General features: G+C 45.4%; 4 protein-coding genes and 5 non-coding genes across 21 annotated transcripts; 5 read left to right on the top strand and 4 right to left on the bottom strand.

The window, feature by feature from the left end:
• Positions 1 to 24676, bottom strand: ATP8A (ATPase phospholipid transporting 8A1). Of its 12 annotated transcripts, XM_070994917.1 has the most exons (12): positions 15388 to 15627; positions 11321 to 11863; positions 7781 to 7904; positions 7500 to 7683; positions 7277 to 7437; positions 7025 to 7222; positions 5187 to 6558; positions 4270 to 5076; positions 3952 to 4205; positions 3796 to 3894; positions 829 to 911; positions 1 to 616 (listed from the first exon to the last, which is right to left on the bottom strand). In XM_070994917.1, exons 2-12 carry the CDS (start codon positions 11787 to 11789, stop codon positions 519 to 521), a joined length of 3849 nt encoding a protein of 1282 aa, XP_070851018.1. In that variant the 5' UTR covers positions 11790 to 11863; positions 15388 to 15627; the 3' UTR covers positions 1 to 518. The 12 variants fall into 12 exon arrangements, with proteins under 12 accessions (XP_070851018.1, XP_016943197.3, XP_016943196.3 ...); XM_017087708.4 differs by lacking the exons at positions 829 to 911; positions 11321 to 11863; positions 15388 to 15627 and adding exons at positions 1463 to 1494; positions 21812 to 23080; XM_017087707.3 differs by lacking the exons at positions 11321 to 11863; positions 15388 to 15627 and adding an exon at positions 21812 to 23078.
• Positions 8345 to 9098, bottom strand: LOC108019757 (putative odorant-binding protein A5). Its single transcript, XM_017087719.4, has one exon. The coding sequence runs from the start codon at positions 8941 to 8943 to the stop codon at positions 8362 to 8364; it is 582 nt and encodes a 193-aa protein (XP_016943208.1). The 5' UTR covers positions 8944 to 9098; the 3' UTR covers positions 8345 to 8361.
• TRNAI-AAU (transfer RNA isoleucine (anticodon AAU)) lies at positions 16023 to 16096 on the bottom strand. The gene has a single exon. It is a non-coding gene; the product is annotated as a tRNA-Ile (tRNA).
• Positions 16760 to 16880, bottom strand: TRNAL-CAA (transfer RNA leucine (anticodon CAA)). The gene is made up of 2 exons: positions 16843 to 16880; positions 16760 to 16804 (listed from the first exon to the last, which is right to left on the bottom strand). It is a non-coding gene; the product is annotated as a tRNA-Leu (tRNA).
• Positions 17065 to 17138, top strand: TRNAI-AAU (transfer RNA isoleucine (anticodon AAU)). Its single transcript has one exon. It is a non-coding gene; the product is annotated as a tRNA-Ile (tRNA).
• Positions 17628 to 17748, top strand: TRNAL-CAA (transfer RNA leucine (anticodon CAA)). The gene is made up of 2 exons: positions 17628 to 17665; positions 17704 to 17748. It is a non-coding gene; the product is annotated as a tRNA-Leu (tRNA).
• LOC108019758 (uncharacterized) lies at positions 18278 to 19001 on the top strand. Of its 2 annotated transcripts, none has more exons than XM_065863642.2 (2): positions 18278 to 18590; positions 18720 to 19001. In XM_065863642.2, exons 1-2 carry the CDS (start codon positions 18384 to 18386, stop codon positions 18819 to 18821), a joined length of 309 nt encoding a protein of 102 aa, XP_065719714.2. In that variant the 5' UTR covers positions 18278 to 18383; the 3' UTR covers positions 18822 to 19001. The 2 variants fall into 2 exon arrangements, with proteins under 2 accessions (XP_065719714.2, XP_016943209.3); XM_017087720.4 differs by having other exon boundaries at positions 18290 to 18590; positions 18653 to 18999.
• Ser8 lies at positions 19436 to 20295 on the top strand. Its single transcript, XM_017087718.4, has one exon. The coding sequence runs from the start codon at positions 19474 to 19476 to the stop codon at positions 20254 to 20256; it is 783 nt and encodes a 260-aa protein (XP_016943207.3). The 5' UTR covers positions 19436 to 19473; the 3' UTR covers positions 20257 to 20295.
• TRNAI-AAU (transfer RNA isoleucine (anticodon AAU)) lies at positions 23462 to 23535 on the top strand. Its single transcript has one exon. It is a non-coding gene; the product is annotated as a tRNA-Ile (tRNA).
• Positions 24677 to 25082: the final 406 nt, after the last annotated feature.

Here is a 25082-nt window from a genome sequence, read left to right as displayed (position 1 = left end):
TTCACGTACGAGAAATATGATTTATTTCCTTTTAATATCAGCGGTTTAGTGACCGAAAAATACAGAATCTTTGCCGACATCAATATGTTTTTGAAATTCACAATAATGTAATGCATATTGTAGGTACAAATGTTTACAGTTTACTTAGAGATAGACTTTTAAAAAAGAATGCAAGTCTGTATCCGTATCACAAAGCAGCGCCAAGGACAAGGACAGATACGAAAGACCGAACTTTAGCCTCTTAAATATGTTTTCGCGATCTTACAAAATAAATAACAGCAAAGACAGATAACTTATATGCGCAATAATCAATGTTGTGTGGCTACTACGAAATGTTTTCCGGTTACTGCAAGTGTAAGACACATAGAGAATAAATGTGACGAGTGTTTTTGGCCTACCAGAAGAGTGCTCTGATCTGATAAATGTAGATACCAGGTGAAATCTAAGTGTTGACGTTGCTCCTTTCGGATTCCTATATACATGTGCACCGTGAGATCCGTAGTCCCAGCATTTCCGGTTTAGTTTCCCTCGGGCTTTGGCAGATTCGTATCATAAGCACGTATAATGATAGACTGCGGCACAGCTCCGCCCTCCTCCTGGGAAAATGCATAGCCATCTGGGAAGGAAGACACAGTCAGTACAATCTCATAGACTCGTTATCACAATGTTATGTGTGGTATCTGTAATGTGTGATTGTGGACCCAGTGTCTCAAAGTTCTCCCGCTAAAAGAGCCCCTAGGAGGGGATACACCCGATCCCCGGAGGCGAACCTACTGCTCTAGGAGTCTGCCTCTAATGGCTTGGTTCCTGGAACTGAGTGGTACTCACGCGATAGCTCGAGATCCGTTTCGACTCTCGTGTTGGCACGACGGGTAAAGACATTACGTAGCAGCCGGGCCGTTTCCGTGAATCTGTTGGGTTAATTTTTGAGCGGGTCGGTTATAGTTTAGTAAGGGTTTCAATTTCGTGGGGCGCTTATTAAGTTAACGGGTGGGTTTCCATTTTGAATTGTTAGCACTTTACGCAGTTCTTGCAGTTACAAGGTCGATCCGAATTCTACGGAATGGAGACTTTCTGGGGCTTGGGCAGAGGAGCATACATATGTATAATCAAATCAGGATGAGAAACGAGGTGTGTACAGGTGTGTACCAAGTTGAAGGGGCATGCAGAATACGTAATAAATGGGGTAGGCCTACATACTTTAAATATGGCAAATAAAAGGAATACGATGCGGTTCTGGAGATAAATTACAACGAATCTTTGACGCTACAGAAATCATAAGTTCGTACCATAAAGTGTTAAAGGTATACAAGTTTGAGGTCCTATTTGCCCCTACATCTCCGTCCTGCGAGGGAGAACACATTATAAACAAACCCTGTGACTGGGTGATGTGACATAGTGGGTGTGTGGATGTATCGTGTTGTGTAGTTATGAATTTTCAGCTTTTCTACGATTTACTTACACCGAATTATCGATCCCAAGGCATACATGGTACTGCGCACACAGACATTTACGCAGAAAACGTTCAGAGAAATTTCAAATAAACATTTTTCAGAATTTTGCTGTTGACTCTTTGACTTTTATTAAATTATATATTGATTAGTTATTGTTGGGTGTGTTTGGGTTCTGCGAGTAGGTGTTGGGTGTGATTGGTTAAGTCGCTTTGTTGGGTGTCGAGTAATACAAAATAAAACAGGTACATTCAACATAAGTGCAGGGCGTATCGGATCGGATCGTATTCAGATCGGATTAAAACAATCAGCAGCCATAGAGTTAGTATATATCATTGGCCGAATTAAGTTGCATGCGAGCTGGGTGGACGGTGCGGGATACATATATTCAAAACTGATACATACATATCATCTGGGTACCATCACATTCCAATAACGTTGGGATGATTATGTATATCGGTTGGTTATAGATTGTTAAGTAGGATCGAACGGGGCATTCGTGACTGGGTTCGTTAACGAATTTACAACCTGACAAGTCTCTTAAAGTAAAAGTTACACATCCAGCTAATACATAAATAGGAGTATAAGTACGTAAAGTAACTCAGGAATGATGATAACAGGGCTCACAAAAACATTTCCTGATTATTGGCCTATCCTACGTGCCTAACCACCTGGCTACTCCTTAGACACTATCACAGTTGGCAATAGTTTGTTAGCACATACAGTATGCGATGTAAAAGGATGCGCTCACAAGGCCTAGCATATACACATGGAAATACGATATGAGTTCGACAGTTCTTAGGAGGTACTCGATGCGAAAGTGGGAAATAGTCCCCTTCGGAATGCATTTTACAATACTATACAATGCACACTTATCAGATACGTATTAACACTAGTAAAATAACTCGATTTGCTTTGCCTTCAACGCGGGTTGGGTCCCTCACATGTGCAGGGTGGCCGTGGTGGGTGAAGTGGCGCTGGTCCTGGCACTCCGAGTGGCAGCGAAGGTCATCTGGCCTCCCCGCCACTTCTGCCGCTGCCGGCTGCGCTGCTGCTGCTCCGTGTCCACCTCCAGCTCCAGGTTCTCCACCCGCAGGTTCGACTCCACACTGGACCTCGACTCCAGGTTGGTGCGATGGTCATGAGAGATTAGCGCGTGGCTGGATCGTATCAGCTTGCCGAGGGCGTATCCGAAACCGGAGTCACTAATGCGTCGCATGGGTGCAGGGATTTGAATGGGGTATGGATCGATTGAATGCATGGATTGGGATTGAAGGGGATACCATCGCCGTCGGGGGTTGATGGAGGATAGAGGAAGACAGAGAGATTACATTTTAGGGGTTTCAATTCATTAGATATGTACTTGCTCATGGTGATGCAGTCGAACACTGAGAAAGTCTGATTTGGTTTGATGCTGGCTGTTTTGTCTTAGCTCAATTAAATTGTGTTTGTTTCACAAGAGGCGCCGATTTTATTCAATGACAAAGCTAGGTGAGATAGCCTCAACACAGCCGATTGTAAGTTCAGTTTAAATTTTAGTTGCATTCAAAATTGCTACAAAATGCGTATCAAACTAGGGTAAATACATAACATTTAGATCTAAGGTTCAGTTTTAACTCGTATTTAACAGTATCTAGTTGTGCGATGTTCATGATAGGCATTTAAGAGGTTACATATGAATTTACACTGAGTGGATAACACATGACGAGAAGAGAAAGTGTTTAACAACTTAACTTACTCTAGTCTCTAATACTATTTACACATTTATCCGCTAATACTATGTAAGTTTTCCTTGTCTGAGTTATATTTCCTTATCGATACGGATCCTGGTAGGGAACACTTGGGGTTCCTTCTAGTTTTTCTTTGTGCGTTCACTTTTAGGTATATTTGGAGCAATTTTCGGTGGCCAATATTCAAGAAGTACTTTGGTTCTACGTAATAAGCACTAACATACATCGTAAGTTCAACAAACACAATTCGAGGAGGTGGTAGTGCGATAACGGAATGATTGGATTAAGTAAATGGAGTATGACCCAAACAAACGCTAAATAACAACTAAGATAGGTTTCGATATTGGTGCAACGACTACAAGAAGCGGGATACTGAGTGCAGGCACATATGTTCAATCAGCCTTGTTTCTGGTTGGAAGGATGGGGTTGTAGAAATATCAACGTCTTAGGGGTCTAGTTAATATTCAGCAAATGCGCAACAATTCAAATTGAAAGTATAGTTTGGATTTGTTTTGGACAAACAAAACTAAATACATATGAAGGTATGTAGGGACCCTCCGGCCCGGAGGAAAAGCGTACTACGGGGTCTGGGAGGCGATTGCTTCGATACTTACGAAGATCGCGGCTCGTTCATCACTTCGGAGATGTCGCTGCGTCGGATCTCCGTCTCGCGAACAGCCTCTGTGAGTGTCTTGAACACGGTGTTGTGCACCCTGGAATAGAACCGCAGGAATAAGTGGTGTGCAGTGGTGGAAGCCTCCTTCACTCACAGTTTGCATATTACGTCGATCAGCAGCGTGGTTATGGGCACCAGCATTAGGCAGAAGTAGAAAACTGGCGTCGAGAGCAACTGGATGTCCATGCCGCGGAAGTTGCTGGCAAACTTGAACGTCGGCCACACGTGGCTGTAGATCAGCAGGAAACTGAACCACAGGACTATTGAGCCCCAGATGGCCAGGTGGGTCAGCCAGGTCCACGAGTTCGTTATGAGTCCGGCCTTCAGACAAACTGTGACAATCACGTACTGAAAAAGCAGGAAGTAAGCTTTACTGAGATCCAAAGCGAGTAAGCACATGCAAATGACTCACCGTGTAGACTAGGTTGCCCATCATCAGGTAATCACTGGTCTTGCCATCGCCCCAGATGGCCTCCCCCGTGTAGGCCGCCAACGGCAGCCAGAAGAGGAACACCGAGTGGAGCAGGGCATTGAATATCCATATCCAGAAGACCTTCACATTGAAGAGCTTCGCGTTCTGCGATGTTTTGTAGAGCATCGGGTACCGGAGCATCGTCTCCGCCGTGCAGAACTTCTCGAATAGTCCCATCGCAAACGGCGGCATGGCCGTGAAAACCACGTTGTAGAGGCCTATGGTCCAGCGCTCGAACAGGATCTGACCCGACCAGCCGGAGTAGAGAGCGAACCACAACTCGATCACGTACAGACACACGTTCTTGTAGAAGCTGTACAGGATCAGCTTGGAAATCCTAGCGTAGTTCCAAGCCCCATGGACCAGCAGCAGGCGCTGCAGATACCGAAACTGGGCGATCGAGTAGTCCGAGGCGCAGGCCGCCTGTAGACCTTCCACTCCTGATATACCGATGCCCACGTTCGCCTTCTGGATCATGGCCACGTCGTTGGCTCCATCGCCAATGGCCAGGGTCACTGCGTTCGTACTCTGGGTGACCATCTCGACTACCTCCGCCTTCTGAATCGGTGAAACCCTACAGCAGATGACTACGCGGCACAGGAGGCACAGATCTTGGAAATCGTTGCGCAGGTCGCAGCTAAGGGCGTACTTCAGAGTGGTGCCATCGATGACCAGTGCAACGTTCGCGTCCTTCGCCGAAGAACTCTTGAACTCTCCATAATGCCGATGGATGACATCGCGGGTGGCCTGAAAAAAGGTAAATATTTAAATGTGTTTCGAAAGAGTGGGATTGGAGAGCAACGAAAATCCCCTGAAGATCAATCGTAGACCAACAAAATAAAGATTAACCCACTCACATCGAGGCTCTCCTCGTTGAGGATAATGATGTCCATGGAGTGGCTGATCAGGCGGCAGGAGTAGCCGATGTTGATGGCCGTCTCCTGCTTGTCGCCGGTGAGCACCCAAATGTAGATGCCTGCGTCCAGGAGAGCAGCAATGGTTTCGGGCACACCATCCTGCAGACGATCCTCAATCGCCGTGGCGCCCAGCAGGCGCAGATTGTTCTCAATCAGGTTAGCCGCATCCTCCAGCTTGCTCTCTCGGTTCTGCAGAGCCACCGAGGCCTTGTCGAAGGTCTGGCTCCACTCTTGGTACACATCCGGCCGGATGTCGGCCACCGCCAGGCAGAGGGTCCTCAAACCATCCGAGGCGAACTCCTCCAGATGACGCAGCGTCTCTTCCCGGAAGGCCTGCCCCTGCGGAGCCAACCGCTCGTAGATCACTGAGTCCGCTCCCTTGCAGAAGAGCTTGATCTTGTTGTCCGGTGTGCGGACAATCAACGACATGCGCTTGCGCGTCGAGGTGAACTCCAGGACATTCAGCACCTCGTACCGCTTCCGCACGCCCAGCGCATTTATCTCCACGTACTTCGGGGTGCGCGTGTCGAAGATGTAGCCAAATCTCTGGGCCCCCTCCACCAGAGCCCGCTCATCCGGACTGGCGGCGTGGTAGATCATGGTGCCGTCCTCCTTGCGCTCGGGGATCACCGTATGGCACACGGACAGCAGCACCAGGAACTCCTCGATCACGGCGGCCGTCTGGTGGCGACTGAGGATGTTCTGCACCAGCTGGGACTCCTCCGCCGTGCGCTCGGGGGTGTAGACGTACCCGGCGATGGAGCACTTCTTGAACTCCATCACGTTCTGCGTGAGGGTGCCCGTCTTGTCCGAGAAAATGTACTTGACCATGCCCAGCTCCTCGTTCAGGTTCGAGGTGCGGGCCATGGCCGGCGTGTTGGATTGCTCATGGTACATCTCGATGTCATAGTTGATGAAGATGGCCTGCAGGAAGCGCACCAGCTCAAGGGTCACCTGCAGCGAGATGGGGATCAGGTTGTTGTACAGGATGAAGAAGGTCAGTAGGTTGTAGCCGAGGCTCCGGGTCTTGAAGTCGGTGAGCCCCAGGTACCAGTCGGTCTCCGAGTGCTCCCGCGTCCAGAAGAGGTTGCACAGGCCGCTGATGATGCACAGGGAGATGAGGATCATGAACAGCATCAGGATCTGGGTGTTGGTCAGCTTGTCTACGGTGGAGCGTTTCAGTGGCGCCGAGGTGGAGTTCTTCATCAGCTTCGTCTCCTGGCCGGAGTACACCACGATCCCGAACACCCACGCCGTGTTCCGCAGAATGGCCCCGCGCTGCAGCACCTGATCATTGCCCAAAGCAGCGGGTCTAAAACAGGAGGGAAAGCATTAATAGTTTTACAATGACATAACTTTTAAAAGTAACAATTTTATAACTAACCAATTATATTCATACTGATAAGGTAAACATTACGTTGGAACCGTCTGTATGATTTATTTTTAAGTTAGATGATTAAACTTTCACGTTTAGTTTTATAAGCGAGTGCAGGGTAATTTTGTTTAAATCGAAACGAATTCTGTTTGCACTTAAATTCACAAAAAATTACATTAGTTTCCTAAAAAGTCTGCAAGATCAAATTTATTTTTGAACGATATTGAAAAATATTCGGGGCCTTTTGTCATACCATAAAGATTGAATCTTGAATGGTGTGTCGTTCCGAAAATAAGTCCCGAAATTAGTGCCCTATAATGTTTACTCTTCGTATAGATTGTTTGTTTATTTTTGTGTTTATATAACTATTTCATTACCCGCTATTTATACACTAATTACTCACTGCTTGCCGGTCTCCTTGAGCACCCCGTTGAACTCGTACAAATGCCGGTTGGGCAGCTCGCACTCGATCCTGCCCTCGAGTCGCTGCAGATCCTTGGTCTCCAGCAGCTCAGCGGTGGCCGGCAGTGCCTGCCGGATCTTCAGGTTCGTCTCGCCGTCCAGGTTGGCCGTCTCTATGAAGCACATGGCCTGCGGCTCACTGTGGGCGATTCACGGTCAACGTGTGCTAATTGGGGTTAACTTGGGGACGCACCTGGACGAGAGCAGAATCAGATCGGCGGGGAAGAAGGTGTTGATCCCCACTTTTATGATGTCGCCCACCGTCAGCTCCGACCAACGGACTGTGTGCCAGGAGCCACTGTCCAGGCGTTCGATCAATCGGTGATTGATCTCATTGTCAGCCCGATGTCGTTTCTGGAAACCGGGATTACGACTGTATTTATCTGGTGGGAGCTAGCTGAACTCATAACACTTACGATATCCTCGATTATCTCCTTGATGGCGCTCACCGAGAGGATGAACATCAGTGGCACTAGCGTGGTGTACCGCCCCGTGGGCGACACATCCGGGATTTGTTGCAGTATGGCAATCAGCAGGAAAAAGCAGTTGGAGTACCGCCGAAACTGCTCGAACAGGAACGCGGGCAAAAAGCTGATGAAACTGCATGCAAACCAGATAAATGGTCGGTTAGTCGGGTGTAAGCCTCCAATATGGGTCATGATAATTGATAGTTGATAAATGGCGGACGCCCACTCACCTATACTTTGCCGTCGTTATGCGATTATTACAGTACTTAGAGGGCTGTGGCCCATTTAGGTTTATGACACGCCTCTCCCCATCATCTGCATCGTACCCAGCGGATGAGGTGAAGTCCTCATCATCTGAAAGTATCCATTAAAAGGGTGGTTAATAGGTGATATCAAGGGAACAATCGAAAAACTACATGGCATTTAATGCTGGGACCACGGTGTTTCTATTAACAGCATATTATTCTGATTACTTATCGCTTTTTAGCTGACGTATATTGACGAAAGTGAAATATATATCAGTTCTAGCGAAATAGCAATAAAATGATTTCCTGGAATTGAATATCTTTATTCTTTTCAATAACTGAGTTTTAGGCGTAACGATAATATTTTGTTAATCATCCATTGCCATCATTCCAGCCAGTAAGCGTTATAAATATGAAAACCCTTTTTTTCATGCATTTTCTAGGCTTAAGTCCTACTTTTAACTTTTTTTTTTTAACATTTGGATAAGAAAACAATTCTTAATTTTATAAAAAATAAAAAAATACAAAACAGTATGATACAATTGCCAGTTAGCCATGTCTCCACTTTATTCTATTTCCAAACTCAGAAACGTCGGTGTCCATCGAAAAACCCATTCCACAAGATAGAAGTTGGCAGCGATGGGGTTGCCAAGGGCGTACTTTCGTGCGAACTTGTGGCAACTGAAGTTGGAGCGACGACCATCCTCGTCCACGCGAATAAGGACCTCGTCGAAGTCCAGCTCCAGGTACTGCTGGAAGGCCAGGAAGACGATTCGATGGACGTTTTCGCCCTCCAAGGCCCGCCGGTTGTCGTAAACGGCAATCGTCTGACCCAGGGCCACGTCGCACCCCGGAATGTTGCCCACCATCCAGATGAGCCACTCCGAGTAATTGTCCGGCGGCACATCCAGGTCGACCATCATCAGCGTGTAGAACTTTTCCGGGTCGGCCTTGTACCGGATGATCGGCCGGTGGAGAACCTCGTTGATCACTATCGTAACGCCCGGCTTGATGTCGATGTCGCAGGGATAGAGCACGGTGATCACTTCCGTGGGCTTGCAGGCCAGCAGTCGCGGGATAACGTGGTGCTTCTTGAGCTCCGTGACCAGTCTCTTCACTGGACTGATCTTCTGGCAACTCACCAGCATGGTGACGGAATTTCAAAATTTTGATGAGAAAAGAGGAGAAGTTTTGAGCTAGCCTGCTATACTGTATTGGACTTAGCACGTCGTTCTATTAGAAGGGTATGATGGATTGTGATGGTTGATAATGTCGTTTTCAATTGCTTAAATATAGATAAATTGGAAGTGTCATTGATCACCGTTCACAGTTCTGCAGAAGTCACAAAGCTTACTGCCGTACCTTTCATTTTACACTTTAAGTTCTAACTGAATTTCTTGTATGTTACACTTCTAAAGTTTTTCCATTTTCATTCAAAATCGTATCTTTTTGTTGTGTACTATAACTCCTAGAAGTTTCAAACAGATTTTTGTACAGTATTTGGAAATAATAGTGGTAATAGTAATCAAAGTTTTAAGACAGCTTGGGATACCTATAGAGACCACGACACTTACGACTCCAACGGATGCGCAGCGCCTTGTAGACATTGCGAAAGTCCATTTTGAGCCGGCGAAAAAGCGCGGCACAGCGGAAGCGTCCTGCTCGGCCTCCAGATGGCGTCGCTACCACCGACTCCACCGCCTCCTCCTCCGCTTCCTCTTCCTCGGGCCCGGGTAGCTCGTCGGATCCAGAGTCGCAGTCGCCCACGGGCACGAAGGCAATGCTCTCGCCGGCGGTCTCCTCCTGATTCCGCTTGGGAAACCCCAGGATGGAGGGCAGGTGGTCACTGGTCACTGGCGCAGCAAGGATGGCAAGCCACAAGTGGGCGTGACGGTCGCGAGCGGTATAAGAGTAGCTCTGCGGGTTGGCGCCTGCGCTCCCTTTTTTCAATCACTGCGTATAAGAAAACACATTTTCCATCCCGTACGGGGGATTCTGTGGCCTGCATTTGCATATACACACACCCAGGAAAGGTATTTCGATGGAACCCTGTTTGACCATCTAATCGGAGTGGTTTCCTAGCTTTTCCTGGCCAGCATCTTGGGCGTATAACTTTTTCACATCCATCACCTGGCAACGTGCCTGCACTAATCTTTCCGTTCAGCTATCGATTTGTCGCAATTAAGTTGACTGCGTCGAGCACGTGATTTAGCACCTAAATAGTTTGGATGAATTCGGTTCGAAAACACTGAGTTCCTTGCTAATTGCTTAGTAGACACTGATTGACAAACGATTATTCACAGTTACTTCAAGGTAGATAATATTATACACATGCCCTAAGAAGCACCCTTCTACGCGAACCTTTTACTACGTGCGCTCTCCTGAGCTCCGATACTACGACTGAAATAAAATTCCAACGTGCTCGAAGGACCCAGAACGGACTTTAGGGATGGGTTTCGGGGGAGGTAACCCGTTTCGCGCTCTGGTGGGGAACCCCTTGAGTTCAGCCTTCCAATCCCCAAAGCTGCGTAGTGCATTCTAAAAGGAGCTTATAAAGCTTGCGATTATCGTAAACCCAAAACATTGCGTACCACTCGGGGAGATAGTGAACGGGGGTTCGAAAGTGCAAGAGCGAAATCGAAAGCGAAAGGTGTTAGCACAACAAAAGGTGAGAAACCACGGAGAGAAGAACCAGAAAAGGGAATACGAAGAGAGCGCGCCTGCGCCTTGAAATAAATGCTCATAAACATCTAGAAAGGAGTCGACTAAAAAACTACTCTAGTGCGATATTCAAATGTAATGTCAGTTTAATTATGTGTAAACAAACTTGCCAAATTTTTTTTTTGTTTATGCTTAAGGTGAAGGTAAAATATATTATGAGGGCAAACAAATAAAGAAAAACAAACATTGATAAAATACTCATAAATATATCTGACAAGCTATGGCATTTCCTGCCAAAAACTTTTTATTGTTCTTCGTTTGTTTCCGTTTCTGTTTAATGTTACGATAACAACATGTATAATTCCTTGAATTCAGGAAAGTTATAAAAAAAGATTGTATGACACAATTCCGAAAAATTGCCAAGGATTGTCAAAGTTAATATTAAGCATATGGACCTGACGTATGTATGTTTCATGCCGCTTATCATTTCCTATTCCGAATTTAAAACTTGTCAGAATTATCGGCCAGACTTGACCTTAAGTATTGACATAAAGCAGGCTGATTTTACATTTTTTTGTTGTAATATTTTGTTCTAAACGTTAATCAACCAACTCAATGGTTACAAAACGAATAGGTATAATAAAGACACAGTTTTAAGTAGGTACATACATTTGTATGCATAAATAATGTAAGTATTAGCAAAACCTTCTAGTTACCCGAAATAATTCAATTCAACTAAACAAAAGCTACTTATCGAGATGTAAATTTAAACAACGCTGTTCGAATTTCAGTCATAGCAAGTTAGAAAATCGAATCACTTTCCTTAAATATAAAGTATTATTGTGGTATAGAAAATGTAAGCACCTTTTCGTTTTTTCCTTCCAAGACCGGTTTTTTTTAGAAAATTTTTCAGGGATTGCTTACTGCCCCCGGTCGATGGAGCATTCAGCCTTCGATGGGGATTACTGCCGTCAGTCTCGGTGATCCCAGCTCCGCTCCTGGACGGCGCAGCGGGATCGATGTTTTCCGGCCGAGAGCCAGATGGAGGTGCGCCGTCTCCGCCGGACGGAGCCACCTCTGGACCGGTGGTGGCTGTCCGCCGGAGCACCTGACTCCTCATCCGCCGGACGCCGCTGCCGAGCCAGGACTGTATGCTCGGCCACAAGCTCCTGGCGTCGAAGGTGGCTTGGCTGGCGGTGGGCGGGTCCTGCGACTGCTGCTGCTGCTGCTGCTGTCGTCCTTGGCCGTGTCCGTTGCGCCCATTTTGGGCGTGGCTGCGGTCGCTGCCCGCTCCGTTGTGTGCGTCCCTCTCGTTTTTGCCGGGGTCCGCCATTCTAACATGGCTCTGCGACTGGCATGGGTCGCACTGCAATTAGTTCCACACTCCACTCACTTTCCGGATCTTATCTGTTGCGACACGACACGATTCAATTAGTGGGTTTACTCGAAGGACCGCCGAGACTTTTCGCAATCGCGAATTCTATTGCACTTTGGATTTTGCGTTTAACTGTCATTTTAGTTCAACGTTGCCGGTTTTTGTCATCATTGCTTGATTTTCAAAAGCTTGCTGAGGTACTGCACACGGGAACAACTTGGGAACTTAAGCATTTTATAATTCGCTGTTTTATTAATTTATTTTAACTTGCACGCACATGTTTATGGCTATGTCATTTTAATGAGGCGCAACCAAATTCACAAAAGCATTAAATCATCGAATAAGCTCAATCTTTTGTAATAAAACAGATGCAAAATTAACAAAGAACAATAAAAAAATGTACAGTGTGGATTTGTGTGAACCTAAATTCTTTTTAGGCCGGCTGATATTGTTTTCCTTATTAACACAATATAAGTATTAGCACAGCTTTCAACAGAAAATCAACACAATACAAAAAATAATAGTCCGCCAATAATATATGTATATGAATCAAAAAACACTATATAAATAAAACAAGTGTATAATCTCAAGCCTTCTTATTTCAGAAATATTTTGTATACATACATATGTACTTGTTGAGTGACAAGAAGAACGAGATTGAAGCGGGTTGTAACTCGTATATTTAAAATACAAATTCCAGATAAACCATAAGGGTTTTTAATCCATTAGTTCTGGCCCGCATTTAGGTGCTACTTTTTACTTCAAGCTCTGCGTTGGCAAAAACGTCAAAAAGCTCAGTTTTTCTGCAATTGTTTTTTCCAATGACCTGGTATTGATTAACTGCCCACTTGAGGAGGTAATTTGGCTGTCATTAGGTGAAGAAGGGAGCCAACCAGCCAATCAACAACGAAGTGAATTCAGAATACGGCATTGGGATACAAGGTATCCTTTGAATCTGTTTATATAGCCGCTTTGATTCAGGGTCTGTGCAATTTACTTTGGATTAACTAACCCCAACAAGCGGCCAGTTCCCCCAGGAGGCCCATCTCGTGCCGTCAGGTAAACACGACAGGTGGACAGGTAAAGAAATTAAAACACGTATGTTTAGGGGAGTGGGAGTGGGCGTGAATGGGTAGGAACTCCCGCGAGCATCGACCTCGCAAGCCGGAAGCTAACGAAGCGCCTTTTGTCTGCGCTGACCAAGTGATGAACAAAGTTTTCTATTTGCGTGCCATGTACGTGCTTTCAGGCCATAACTATATGGTCACCCGGAGCAACAACAACACAGCGAATTATGGCACCCGCAGAGCCATTAAAACGCCCATCAGGGGTTCGATTGTCAAAGGATTTTCCGGTGGCGGTGCACGTGTGGGGATTTGGAAATTGGATTCCTGAAAGGCGACTGCAGCCAAGGGTCGTTGGGGTTTATCGATTGATCCAGTTTCTTGGGAAATGCCTTGCATTCTGCGAGCCATGTAAGTACCTGTAATCAACTCCCGACGGCCTTGATGCAAACAACAAACAAACGCAATTACACCTGCCCTGGAAAATCGACAAATGATATACTCAATTGGACTTGGAGGGAAATTAGTCTTTAATATTTATAGGCAAAGGTCCCCGCCATGAGGTGCAGTTGGATCTAGGGAAAACGAAGGCAAGCTGGTGCTAATTTCGATTTTTCTCTTATGGAGTCTGACGTAAATCGTTTCAAGTAGATCTATCTCGAAAACATATGTGGCTACAAATATACACATATCTGCGACGCTATTAAAATTTATTCTGCCAGCCGCGACGGCGTCTAAAAATACCACCATAGACATAGGAATAAGTAGGTATTTTGGATTCATTCCAAGCGAATTTACTTATTTGTGGATTTCATATTAATCCGACCGCAGGAATGCCAGAAGGGAGTGCATACTGTAAGAGGACAATCTCTACTGGGCCCAAACAGAACTAATTATACAGCTGTCGAAATCCGCACCGGCCTGGGATCCTAAATTAAACATTTGGGCTGCACTTGAACGGTTCAGTACTGCCAACGAGTTGGGGAATAATTTCCCTAAAGAGAGGTGATAATTATGACCGAGCAGGCCCGCGTTTCAGGCACCGAGCGATACAGTGAAGAGTGTCTGTACTTATCTGCTTATCTGTGAAAAGTAAACAGATACAAAACACACAGAGCACACTCCATGGTGTCACCTCATTTCTGAGGGCTGGACTGGGATCCTCTTGACGACAAAAGTGTCCAAAGGCAATCAATACAGAATAATTGGCAGTCGACCAATATTACTGTGTCATCGTTTGTTTAGTTGGCCCCCAGAAATCGCCCGCATTTCTTGGAACACCTCCACCCTTGACTTCAGGGAATAGTAATGCTAGGCTACATTACCATAGTATATAATTATATAAAAGCGGGGTGACTCAAAACAGAGGTGCATTCCCCCCCAATTTCCCAGCTGCATGGAAAGTTCAGGGCAGCGTGACGAAACTGTCAAGTCACTTATTTTAATTTTCGTGTATTTTTAGCACAACATGTTTTGTTTTCCCTTCGCCGATCGTCTAATTAATTTGAGTTTGGCAAATGAAAGCAAAAGTGACGAAAATTAATAAGAGAAAGACTTTCTACACAGCGCGAATTGGCAAACGACGGGCACTGATCAGCTGGGCATTAACTATACTACACACAGTGTGTCACAACGGTGACGACTGACTCACTAGTGTTTACCTTCGAGTCTGTGGATCTGCTGGCTCCCAGCGCACCAATATAGTAGTGACATATCGCCCGACACTAAACGGATGTGACCAACCGATCGCATCTGCAAACCCCGTCGATTTCCGCGGGACTAATGCAATTTACCAGTAAATTGGTTCGCACATGCAACTGCAAATGCGGCTAATGCCCGATAAAAGGGAAAAGAGCCGCGAAAGAGAGCGTATAACCGATGACGCCAACAAATGGCAAAGAAAACTGGTCTGAACAGCATTTACAATTAACAATTGCAATTGCAAAACAAAAGAAAGAGCGGTACTTAACATAGAGAGGATCGGGAGAAAACGGAGAGTACCAGAGAGGAGCGGTACGAAAGCGAGTCGTCTTTCCGTGGCATTGCCAATGAGTGGATGATAATAAAACACGCTTTCAAATTGTGTTTTCCATGCTGTGTTTGCCATTACATGGAGAGAAAAACCTCCCAAGGAGGGTGGTTACTCTGTGCTGGTAACAACTGATATGGTTATTTTAAACCAACTTTGGAATTTTTAGTTTAAGTATTTAATTGGTTGAAATATATTGTTCCGAACTATACATTTTTATATATCGTTTTACGATAGAAAAATATCAATCTTTTCTCCCGAGATATTTTTTTCACTGTTCTTAAACATTCTGTAGATTTGATTGTACAGCTGCTACTCTTCATTGGTCGTAGCATAGCATAGCATATGAAAATCAAACGATGAATTGGCGCGGTAGCCCGTATTTTCGTGCATACGAAACAAGCTATACGGAGGTGGTTGTTGTCCATGCAACAAATGTCCCACCTAGCACCCCAATAATTACATTTGACCTTTCGCGGCGCGGGTCTTTTGGGTTTATTTAAATGCCGTCACTAGTATCCGAAAGCGATTTGTGTTTCGGATGACTGTGCATCACTGAGATCACCGTAAGAGTGTGTCGCACATTGTGACTAAGTATCCGATATCCAGTATTTACTTTTGTCAGTAACAATTCGCGTAGGTTCAACACGTCGACCTCGTTAACCGGTCCAAAAGCGCCTGTCCGCTGGCACGACTTTTTGCTCGGCGGTTCGAAAAGCGACTGAAATGCTGAAAAGCTGAAAAAGTGAGCAGAGAGCCGAGTGGCGAAGCAACAGAGCAACCAACATCAAGTGTTTGCCTTGGTGGGGTGGGGCGTGTTTTGATTTGTGTACTAGCGGGCGGCTGTGGGTTGCCAGACCGCGGGAAGTAACCGCTCAAGAAATCAATTTCGGCCGGCGGTGGCCCTTTGTAACTCCCCTTTGACGGGTTATCAAGATTTACACACACGCAGCGCGGTATGTAATTAGTTATCACCCATCTGGACGTCAAAACTGGAAGGCCAAGTGTCAGGCTGACAAATGATATGAAAGGTCTAAGGACCAAGCCTAAAGATAATCAGCCTTTGCCGTTAGAAAACGCTAAAAAAAAAAGTCATACTGGCCCATGAGGGGATCGAACCCGCGACCTTCGCGTTATTAGCACGACGCTCTAACCAGCTGAGCTAATGGGCCATGCGTGCTATCTTGGCAAAAAGCGTATATGAGGAAAGTGCTTAATCAAAAGACTTGAAAAGTGCAAAATCAAAAACAAATCTCAACTAGAAAAGCTTTTTATTCGAAAAATGTAATAATAAATAGTGGTTCTATTTTGCAATAAGTAACCATAACCTCCTAAAATAGAACATGAAAACATAAATTAAGTAAACTTATAAGTTTCTGTAGTTAAAAATTAAATTAAACAATTAATGTATAAACGTTGACATTTGTTGTATGCATTGCACTAACAAAGAGGATTGCTGATTTAATTAAAAGCAATGCAATCCTCTCATCGGGTTACTCATAACTGTCTCAAAAACAGTTTTTTCCAATTTGGAGTCAGACTTGACTTGACTGGACATTGTGATTAATAATTCATAATTTATGCAAAAAACATTACCGAAAATTAACAACATAGAAAGTTTAGAAAAAAGAAATCCTGTTGGCAAAAAAAATCGTCCTTGTGGTACTTCGGCTCTGAAGTAAATGAGTTTGGCCAACAATAAAAAATATAATTCGTTTTTATGGAAACCATGTTAATTTGGGAGGGGAATTAATAAAAGCAGTGAGCAAAACAAAAATGTCAACTTAATTTCACACTTTCAAAAAAACAAAAACTCTAAAGAAACAAAAAAAATTTGTCAGAAGTGGGATTCGAACCCACGCCCTCAGAGAGGACCAGAACGCTCACACACTTTCGTTCAGAAAGCAAGATTTCATATCTTGAGTCTGGCGCCTTAGACCGCTCGGCCATCCTGACATATGACAATTGTTCGTCCGAATCGCTAGTTGTGCCCGTACATACAGAGAGTATAACAGTGAGAGAACGATTCTGCTTGTGGTATGACAGTTGCTCACAACAGAACTGACAATGTTAAATACCGTAACAGTTCTGTTATGTCAGTTCTTTACTGAAATTCGACATTTGACAGCAAACTTCGCATGGCCCATTAGCTCAGCTGGTTAGAGCGTCGTGCTAATAACGCGAAGGTCGCGGGTTCGATCCCCTCATGGGCCAAAGATTACTTTTTTAATATTTTTTAATTCACTTTGAAAATTAAAAGTAGACGATGAAAATGTATCCCGCAAGCTTTTCGTACAAAACCCAGATAAGCTTGCCCTATTATGGACGGCTTCTAGCTTTATCTCATGCCGTGCACGTTAGGGCACAAAGTATCCTGCGGTGATGTCACATAAAGCCGACAAGGATGATCTAACGTGGTCTATTTCTTGCAGGACAGCTAAGTGAAATGTCAATTCAATTTGCCATCAAGGATGATTGAATTACCCGCCCCTTCAGCTGCCAAACTGCTGCGCGTGTAGGGTATCTTAATTTGCTTTGGCAATCAAGCTAAACGGTTTATTGAGCGATCTTATCTCAGCAACGAGTTGAAAATGCTTTTAGAAAATAAAACGGTAAACAGAGAAAATCCTAATTTATTGCTCCCCATCACCACTTACCATTGGGTAACTTAAGACAAGAAATTGGGCGGCGCCTAAATCAAGTGTCAGGATGGCCGAGCGGTCTAAGGCGCCAGACTCAAGGTTTCGAATCTTGCTTTCTGAACGAAAGTGTATGAGCGTTCTGGTCCTCTCTGAGGGCGTGGGTTCGAATCCCACTTCTGACAAATATTTTTCTTTTTTCCAGTTACTGAAAACAATTATTATTAGCAAATTTTGATAAGTGATTTTGATATACAAAAAACATTTTTAAAAAGTTTCCGACTTGTGATATTAAAAAATGTGAAAACGCTATAGTCGACTATTAGATACCCGTTACTCCACTAAAGGGAGTCCGAGAGGGATGGACATATTCTTGCAGCAAATCTGTTTTGTTTACTAGCTATGGGCTAGCTGTGTCAATATTGTTATATTCCTCAATTCAATGAACAATGGGCATGGAGATATGCTTGCAGAAAATTTGTTTTTTTTACTAACATAAATGTTGGCCCCTAGCTAGGCGTGTCATGTTCCTTAATTCAAGGAATAATGGGCAAAACATTGCCTTAACGACCTCAACCCGGATTAGTAAAATTTGTTTTGTGGCAGGCCATCTATCAAAAAATTACCGAATATGGATTACAGCTTTTCAGTGTGTGTTTAAAGACTCTTTACTAATTCAATTCCGAAAAATTTAGGTTTAAAATCCTCATTTAGTAGGCTTTGTTTTTATTGACACAACAATTTAACCTGTTCTCACTAATCATACGGATTAAAAACAAATATACATCAGAATTTGCATATTTGTCCACCAATTTCAACCATGTCAGGGGAACAGCCGGCGAACTCGATGCTCAAGTCCATCTTAATTTTAAAAGACGAGGAATTAGATGGGGCCGGGGGTGACGGTGTCGGAGAGGAAGGGTCGAGGCCCAAGAAGAACGTGACCTTCAACAGGGTGGTGGAGCACTTCTGCTACTCGGATAACTTGACCAGCTGGAAGAGACACCTGATGTCCGACAACGATTTGGTAAGTATGGCGATGGCGATGGCGGCGCCCATTCCATATTGATTTGTATGTGGTTTTTCCAGCGCCGAAGCATGCCGCCAGAGTCGAAAACTTACTTCGCAAAGCACTAAGTCCAGTTTATGACTCCAGCCCACCATGACGACCATATTGCAAAAGGAACAGCGAGCAAACACAAGCTACAAGCGGAAGTTGTTAACTGAACGTGACACTTTTAACCTAATTGCGGAATAAATGGCTGCCCATGTCCTGCCGGGCAGAGGGATGTGGACCTGTCAGTTGTTTTTAATGCATTTCCCGTGTCCTCCGGCTGGCTAGGAAGCGGACCAAATGGCCAATGAGTTATTCATGATTTGTACTTATTTATATTTTGTGTGTTCGCATTAAAAGCATCAGCCACTCGGCAGTTGGCTACGACTGTTTTGGCCTTCGATTCCATTCAAAGCACGTAAGAGGGCATGCAATTTACAACGTTTTCTTTGTGCTAGGCGGAAGGAGTAATCTGCATTTGAAATATTTACAATTGGTAAGGCCCAGCCAGTCGCAGGAGAGAGCAGAGGACGGATTATGGCCCCGTTGAGACGTCAAAGGAAGCATTCTAACGATAAGTTAAAGCTCTGCCACTGACCTATCTCACCGCGTCGGTTAACAAATCGATAGCCACACGGCAGGCAATTTAGAGCACCTGTAATCCTGCCAGCACTCAAAGACAATTGCAGAAAGATGGTCCCGCGCAATCAGCCTTTGATATGGATGATATATGGCCGTGTCATTTGACTCCCTTATCCACACGGGCAATGCCCAATGGTAATCGCCATTCGTGGCTATAAAAGGCCCTAGAGGGCAGCTAGTTAGCCAGCCTAAGTCGAAGAGCGCTACCACAAACATGTTCCTGCAGATTGTCACTTTGCTAGCCCTGTTGGCCATCACGAATGGCGCAGTCATCCCCCTGGGTCTGGAACCCCAATCTCCGCAGGATGGCAGGATTGTAGGCGGCACAGCCACTTCGATTGAGGATCATCCCTGGCAGGTTTCCCTTCAGCGTTCCGGAGCGCATTTCTGCGGAGGTTCAATCATCAGCAGCAACATCATTGTGACCGCCGCCCACTGCCTGGACTCTCCAACCACGCTGTCCAATCTCCGGGTCAGAGCGGGATCCAACAAGCGAACCTACGGAGGCGTTCTCCTCCAGGTCGCTGCCATGAAGGCACACGAGGGATACAACTACCAGACCAAGGTCAACGATATCGGTGTGCTGCGCCTGCAGTCGTCGCTGACCTTTGGCTCCACCATCAAGGCCATTGCGATGGCTTCTGCGACGCCTGCCCACGGATCAGCGGCCAGCATCTCGGGCTGGGGCAAGACCTCCTACTCCGGCGGCTCCTCCTCGGCGACGCTGCTCTATGCGAACACCAAAATAGTGGGGCGTTCGCAGTGCGCCAGCTCCACGTACGGATACGGTTCCTCCGTCATGGCGACCATGATCTGTGCAGCGGCGGCGAACAAGGATGCGTGCCAGGGCGACTCTGGCGGGCCTCTGGTATCCGGAGGTCAACTGGTGGGCGTCATCTCCTGGGGACAGGAGTGCGCCCTCGCCAATTATCCCGGCGTGTTCGCCAACGTGGCCGAACTGCGGGATTGGGTCCTCCAGGCCCAGAAGACTGTCTAGCTTAAGTTAAGAGCAATAAAAACCAACTCATAGATGTAACTGCAGCCGGCAAGGCTTCGTTTCTACTGCTGCTTCCGCTCATTTGAGTGCTCGACAGCAGTGACTTGTGAATCCAGTCCCCTCCGTCCAATGCCACACATGCGGCAGCAGGACGTGCCCTTCCTGTGGGCCACGCCGCCCGAACATGCAATCTGGGTCAGTCCGCAGGGGTTGGCTGCCGGGTGGGGCCTTAAGTTCGGCCGGGGAGCAGGGCGGCACAGTGGCAAGCCAGTTACGGCGTTTGCATACTCAACGCCCAGTACAATCGGGTGACGTATCTGTGACATGGCTGGGAATGACATATAAAATCCCTGTCTGTTTCATTTGCACATTTTTGGATTACTCCTTGCAACTGAATTTAAGTGAGCGTAATTTTGGAAGTACCAAACGAGGGTTTCTGGCTGTAAATTTATTATTGCAACCTCTTCAAGTCATCGTTTTCCAAGCTCTCCTTTTAAATTAATTTCACAGAGCTTCATTTGCTTAAAAATATTTGAGTAATATGTGTTTGAGTTTTCTGAAACATTTTCTAAGTTATCAATCAAAATATTCATTCAAGAACAATGACAAACAAAAATCTTAGACTGTATGTGCACTTAAGTTTTGTTATCTCTCTGTTTTCGGGCTGTAAATTTAAACTGCCTTTTTTTCTCACTTCAAACATTTTACAGCCGTCAATAAAGAATACGTTTTGAATTCCTAATCAAGAATGCCTGGCAGTGACATGCAAGCCCTCTAGTTTAAAGAGTATATTTATAATTACTCTTTTGAATTTAATTGTATCCCAACGGAAAGTAAGTTAGCAAATATGTACTATCTATTCTTTACAAATCCCGCTGTAAATTGTTTATTACGTTTGTTTAGGGAAACGAATCTATTATATTTTATAACGTTGCAAAGTTTTCCCTTAGCAACTTGATAAAGTCAATATAAACACCCAACTATTAAAAAGAAGAAAATTTAAAAGCAAATGCCATATTTAAAATTGAAATTTGAAAACCTAAAAAATAGGAGAAATAACATAAACGGTTTACTGATACTTTTTAGTCAAAATTTATTATCAGTCGCATTAAAAAAAACCATAACAACAATAAAATATCACAAATATATAAAAAGAATCCAACAAAGCTGCATTTATTTTCCCCTTTTCATTGTGGAAGGCATAATTCTCATATCTGGCCTAATCCGCAAACTCTCGCAAATTTCGTAAACCAATACGATTTATACAAAACCAATATTTGTTTATATTGAGTCGGCCAATTGAAAAGTATGGTCTCTAAACAAATAAAAAAGTTGGCAAACAAATCTCCGGGAGGCATTGGCAGTGAAAAACCGCACCCTCGCTCCACCGAGCTCCAGACTACGGGGCGCCAAGGGTATTGATCCAAGCGAGGAAAGGGAGGCAACAAAGTGAGGAAATGCCAGCAGAACCCATGCCCCGACCCACGAGCAGCATCTACAGATGGTGACTAGCCTATGGAATGCCAGGCATTCTTGGGAATCCAACCGCACTCACCTTCGTACTCCGTTCGCTTCCTTCGCAGAAATGAGGCGGTCATTCGGAGGCCCCGTTGTGCCAGGACGGAGACCCGGCTCCTGCCGCTCTGGCGTGATAAAATGGAGCCCTTGGAATCCTTGCGGTTGGACGACCGTCGACGGGAGGACAGGGTCCCAGCCACGGAGGTGGAAACCGAGGCAGGAGGCTGCAGACCAGAGACCGGGGTCACGGGTGTGTTGGGCGTGTCCGAGTCGATGAAGCCGAGGTTGCTATTGGCACTGTTCAGGTGGATGCTGGAGTGATCCGTGGGTCCGCACAGCGTAACGCTGCCGCCGCTGTGGACACTATGCGACACGGAGGCGGCCAGCTGCTCATCCAGGCCATCCGACGGCCGCGGGGTCAGGTGCTCCAGGGACTCGAAGTCCCGGTTAATGGCCGGTGGCATCGAGTGCCGGAACCACGAGTCCTGCCTCTGCTGGGCCACGCGTTGCTGCCGCCGTCGCTGGCTGGCCGAGGACCCCGAAAGGTTCCGCAGACGCCCATCGGGATCGTCCACGGATCCGTGGTCTGGACTCCGGAGCTCCAGGCTCTGGCGCTGATAGTTGCCCGACATTTGACGGCTTCTCTAATCGGGACTGGCTCCCAAGGCACTTCTTGGTCAGGATTCAAGGTCTGCAGGCACTCTCAAGGCACTTGTGGCTACTAAATCGTTCCCAATCTCGTTATGTAAGGCGCTCAACCTCTAATTTGGTGGGTGGTTCCATGGCCGTCTCCAAACCGACTTCCTTTACCCAATTCCCGTGCCCAATTCGAGGGCCTTGACTCTGACAGGTGTTGAGAACCGGAACAACTGGCGAAGGAGACGCTGCCATTAGTCGAGCGACTTTAAAGGCCTGGATTCGGGCTAGTACATCAGAAATTCATTGCAGTTCTGACATTTAAGGGTAATGGTGTTTTGTTGTCACGCATATCAGAACGGGGCACGCTTTCGCTGGCGGAGATTCGAGTATCTACATTCCTTCAAGTGCCTTCATTGCCAGGAATCTATCTCCCCCGCTTAAATCTGTGGCAGTCTAAATAATTAAAACGTCGCTCACGGCGGAAACCTTCAGATTATCGAGCTGCACTCGCGACTTCAGGTGCCTCGACTGCAGTGCTAAATTGAGTGTTTACACCTCTCGAATTACGCTACGCCGTAATTGCAAACAGGACGAAAAGGAGCGGGATTGCGGGATGGCGGGCCGCCTTCAACGATTTCCCACGGCAATGTCAAAACAACTGCTGCTGGCGGAAGCGCCGCAGCCAAAAAAGCACGTCCAAACCGAACCGAAGTCAAAAGCCAACTGCGGATCCTCCACGGGAACAAGGAGAACGGAAAAGGGACATCGACGACTACGACGGCCCACAGCCGCCTTCGGTCCACGAATGCCCGAGCCCTTCAGCCGAAGAGCCGATGTGTGTGAAAAGTTTTCAAAAATATATGTGTCGCTCAGGAATACCCGCTCGAATGTGGGCCAGGCCGGGCACTAAATAAACTACGAGATAAATTGGGCAACTATGAAAATGCGACTGTTTATACTTTACATTTTCCATACGAAACTATTTCTGGCATACGCGTGGTTTTCCTTTTTGCAGCCCAAGTTTCTTTTGGCCGCAGCGAGTCACCGCGGCCCATTAGCTCAGCTGGTTAGAGCGTCGTGCTAATAACGCGAAGGTCGCGGGTTCGATCCCCTCATGGGCCAACTCTATTTTTTTATTTTTTTGTTTGTTATTTGTAAAATTGGTGAGGTAGACTTGGTATCCAGGTGCAGTTACAGTAATCTTATCGTTTTAGTGTGAGCAACCGAGACTCACAAGGCGTTCTATTAATATTTGCTGGTTAATTATATTTTTGGGGGGCGTTTTTCAGAGTAGTTTTGGAAAGTACAGACTTACTTTGCTATAATGAATTTTACTTTGTATGTTTCTCGGAAGGATTTAATACTAATAGTGTAAGTCCAAGTCTTACTGTTTATCGCAGTTTGCGTAAACAGGCAATCATTCATCGTAGAAGTACACAGAATACAATCATATTATTTTTGAGGGCGTATCTTTAATAAAGCCCCTTGAACATACATAAGTTCAGTGACTCAATATACTTTTCTTAGAATAACTCGATAATAGTTGCATTAATTGTAATGTGTTTCTATCAGAACTTATTGACTTATTGAAAAAGTATTGGTTAGTTTAACTACAATTAAAGAGCAAAAAATAAATATTTTAAATAAATATGCATAGCTCAGATTACTACTTCTCAGAAAGCCACACAGATTGACTGGGACCCACGGCTTATAGACTACAGTAGTTCGAACTTGCACGGCTTGAGGTGTGGAATTACTCACAGGTATTTAGGAGGCCGGGTTCGGGGGTTTCGCTGCGGCGATACGACCGCCGAAGACGTGAAATGGAGGGCATTCCTTGAGAGCAACTGGTGACCGAGCATAAACATCCGAGACAATCGCAGAAGGAAAACCAAGAAAAGCGCGGCCCTTGTTTGGCTTCCGTTTGTTTTTGCACACAATCCGTTCAGTTCAATTCCTCGAAGAAGGGAAAATTATTTATGCGACAAACATAAAGGCACTACACTACACCCGCACTAATATTTACGCACTGATGGATTGGGCGGAATTCTATTTAAGCGCAGGAAATAAGTAAATACATATGTACATTGTACATATATGTTTTGATAAGGCGGTAAACAAAGCCGCAACTGAACCGATAAGGTGCTTTTACACCGGTGTACCCTTTTTCCTCTATCTGGACTTGGAACTCGATTGGTCTTAACGCTTTACGGCCCTGTAATTATTGTAAACACGTCGCGACACTTGTTTTTCCTTTTTATCATTTTGCGCTTTTTATTAGCAGCTGGCACGGTTGCATTCGCTTTTCAGCAGATCTGGCATCGCTGTTTCAAACACCTGTTTGCTGTTTATCGAATATCGTTAGCGGACAGTTCAAAAAGTTCGTTAGACAATTTTAAAATGTAACAAGGAAGAACGCTATAGTCGAGTACCTCGACTATCAGATACCCGTTACTCAGCTAAATAGAGATATGCAAGTAGCAAAGCGAGATTAAAATGCGCCACCTACCGGCGGTAGACAGATTTAAGCTTTATGGGGGTTAAAGTAGGCGTGGCAAATTATTTTTTGGATCAATTTTTTATCTAACATGAAAATTGTGGGCGTCACAGGTTTTCGCGGTTTGTGGGCGTTAAAGTGGGCGTGTCAAACTTTTTTTTGAGTCAATCGA

The sequence above is a fragment of the Drosophila suzukii genome, chromosome 2R, assembly GCF_043229965.1.
Source record: "Drosophila suzukii chromosome 2R, CBGP_Dsuzu_IsoJpt1.0, whole genome shotgun sequence".
Taxonomy (NCBI): domain Eukaryota; kingdom Metazoa; phylum Arthropoda; class Insecta; order Diptera; family Drosophilidae; genus Drosophila; species Drosophila suzukii.
Note: the sequence above shows the minus strand (reverse complement) of the source record. Positions and strands in the feature narration are given on the sequence as shown.

Bases quoted from the DNA above. Each gene is read 5' to 3' on its own strand.
- LOC108019757 (XM_017087719.4), bottom strand. From the start codon at position 8,943: ATGCTGGTGAGTTGCCAGAAGATCAGTCCAGTGAAGAGACTGGTCACG.
- LOC108019758 (XM_065863642.2), top strand. From the start codon at position 18,384: ATGTCAGGGGAACAGCCGGCGAACTCGATGCTCAAGTCCATCTTAATT. The intron at 18,591-18,719 runs GTAAGTATGGCG...TTATGACTCCAG, and splicing joins TGATGTCCGACAACGATTTG to CCCACCATGACGACCATATT.
- Ser8 (XM_017087718.4), top strand. From the start codon at position 19,474: ATGTTCCTGCAGATTGTCACTTTGCTAGCCCTGTTGGCCATCACGAAT.
- ATP8A (XM_017087706.4), bottom strand. From the start codon at position 22,406: ATGTCGGGCAACTATCAGCGCCAGAGCCTGGAGCTCCGGAGTCCAGAC. The intron at 6,559-7,024 runs GTGAGTAATTAG...CTCCTGTTTTAG, and splicing joins CTCAAGGAGACCGGCAAGCA to ACCCGCTGCTTTGGGCAATG. The intron at 5,077-5,186 runs GTGAGTGGGTTA...ACCTTTTTTCAG, and splicing joins TCAACGAGGAGAGCCTCGAT to GCCACCCGCGATGTCATCCA.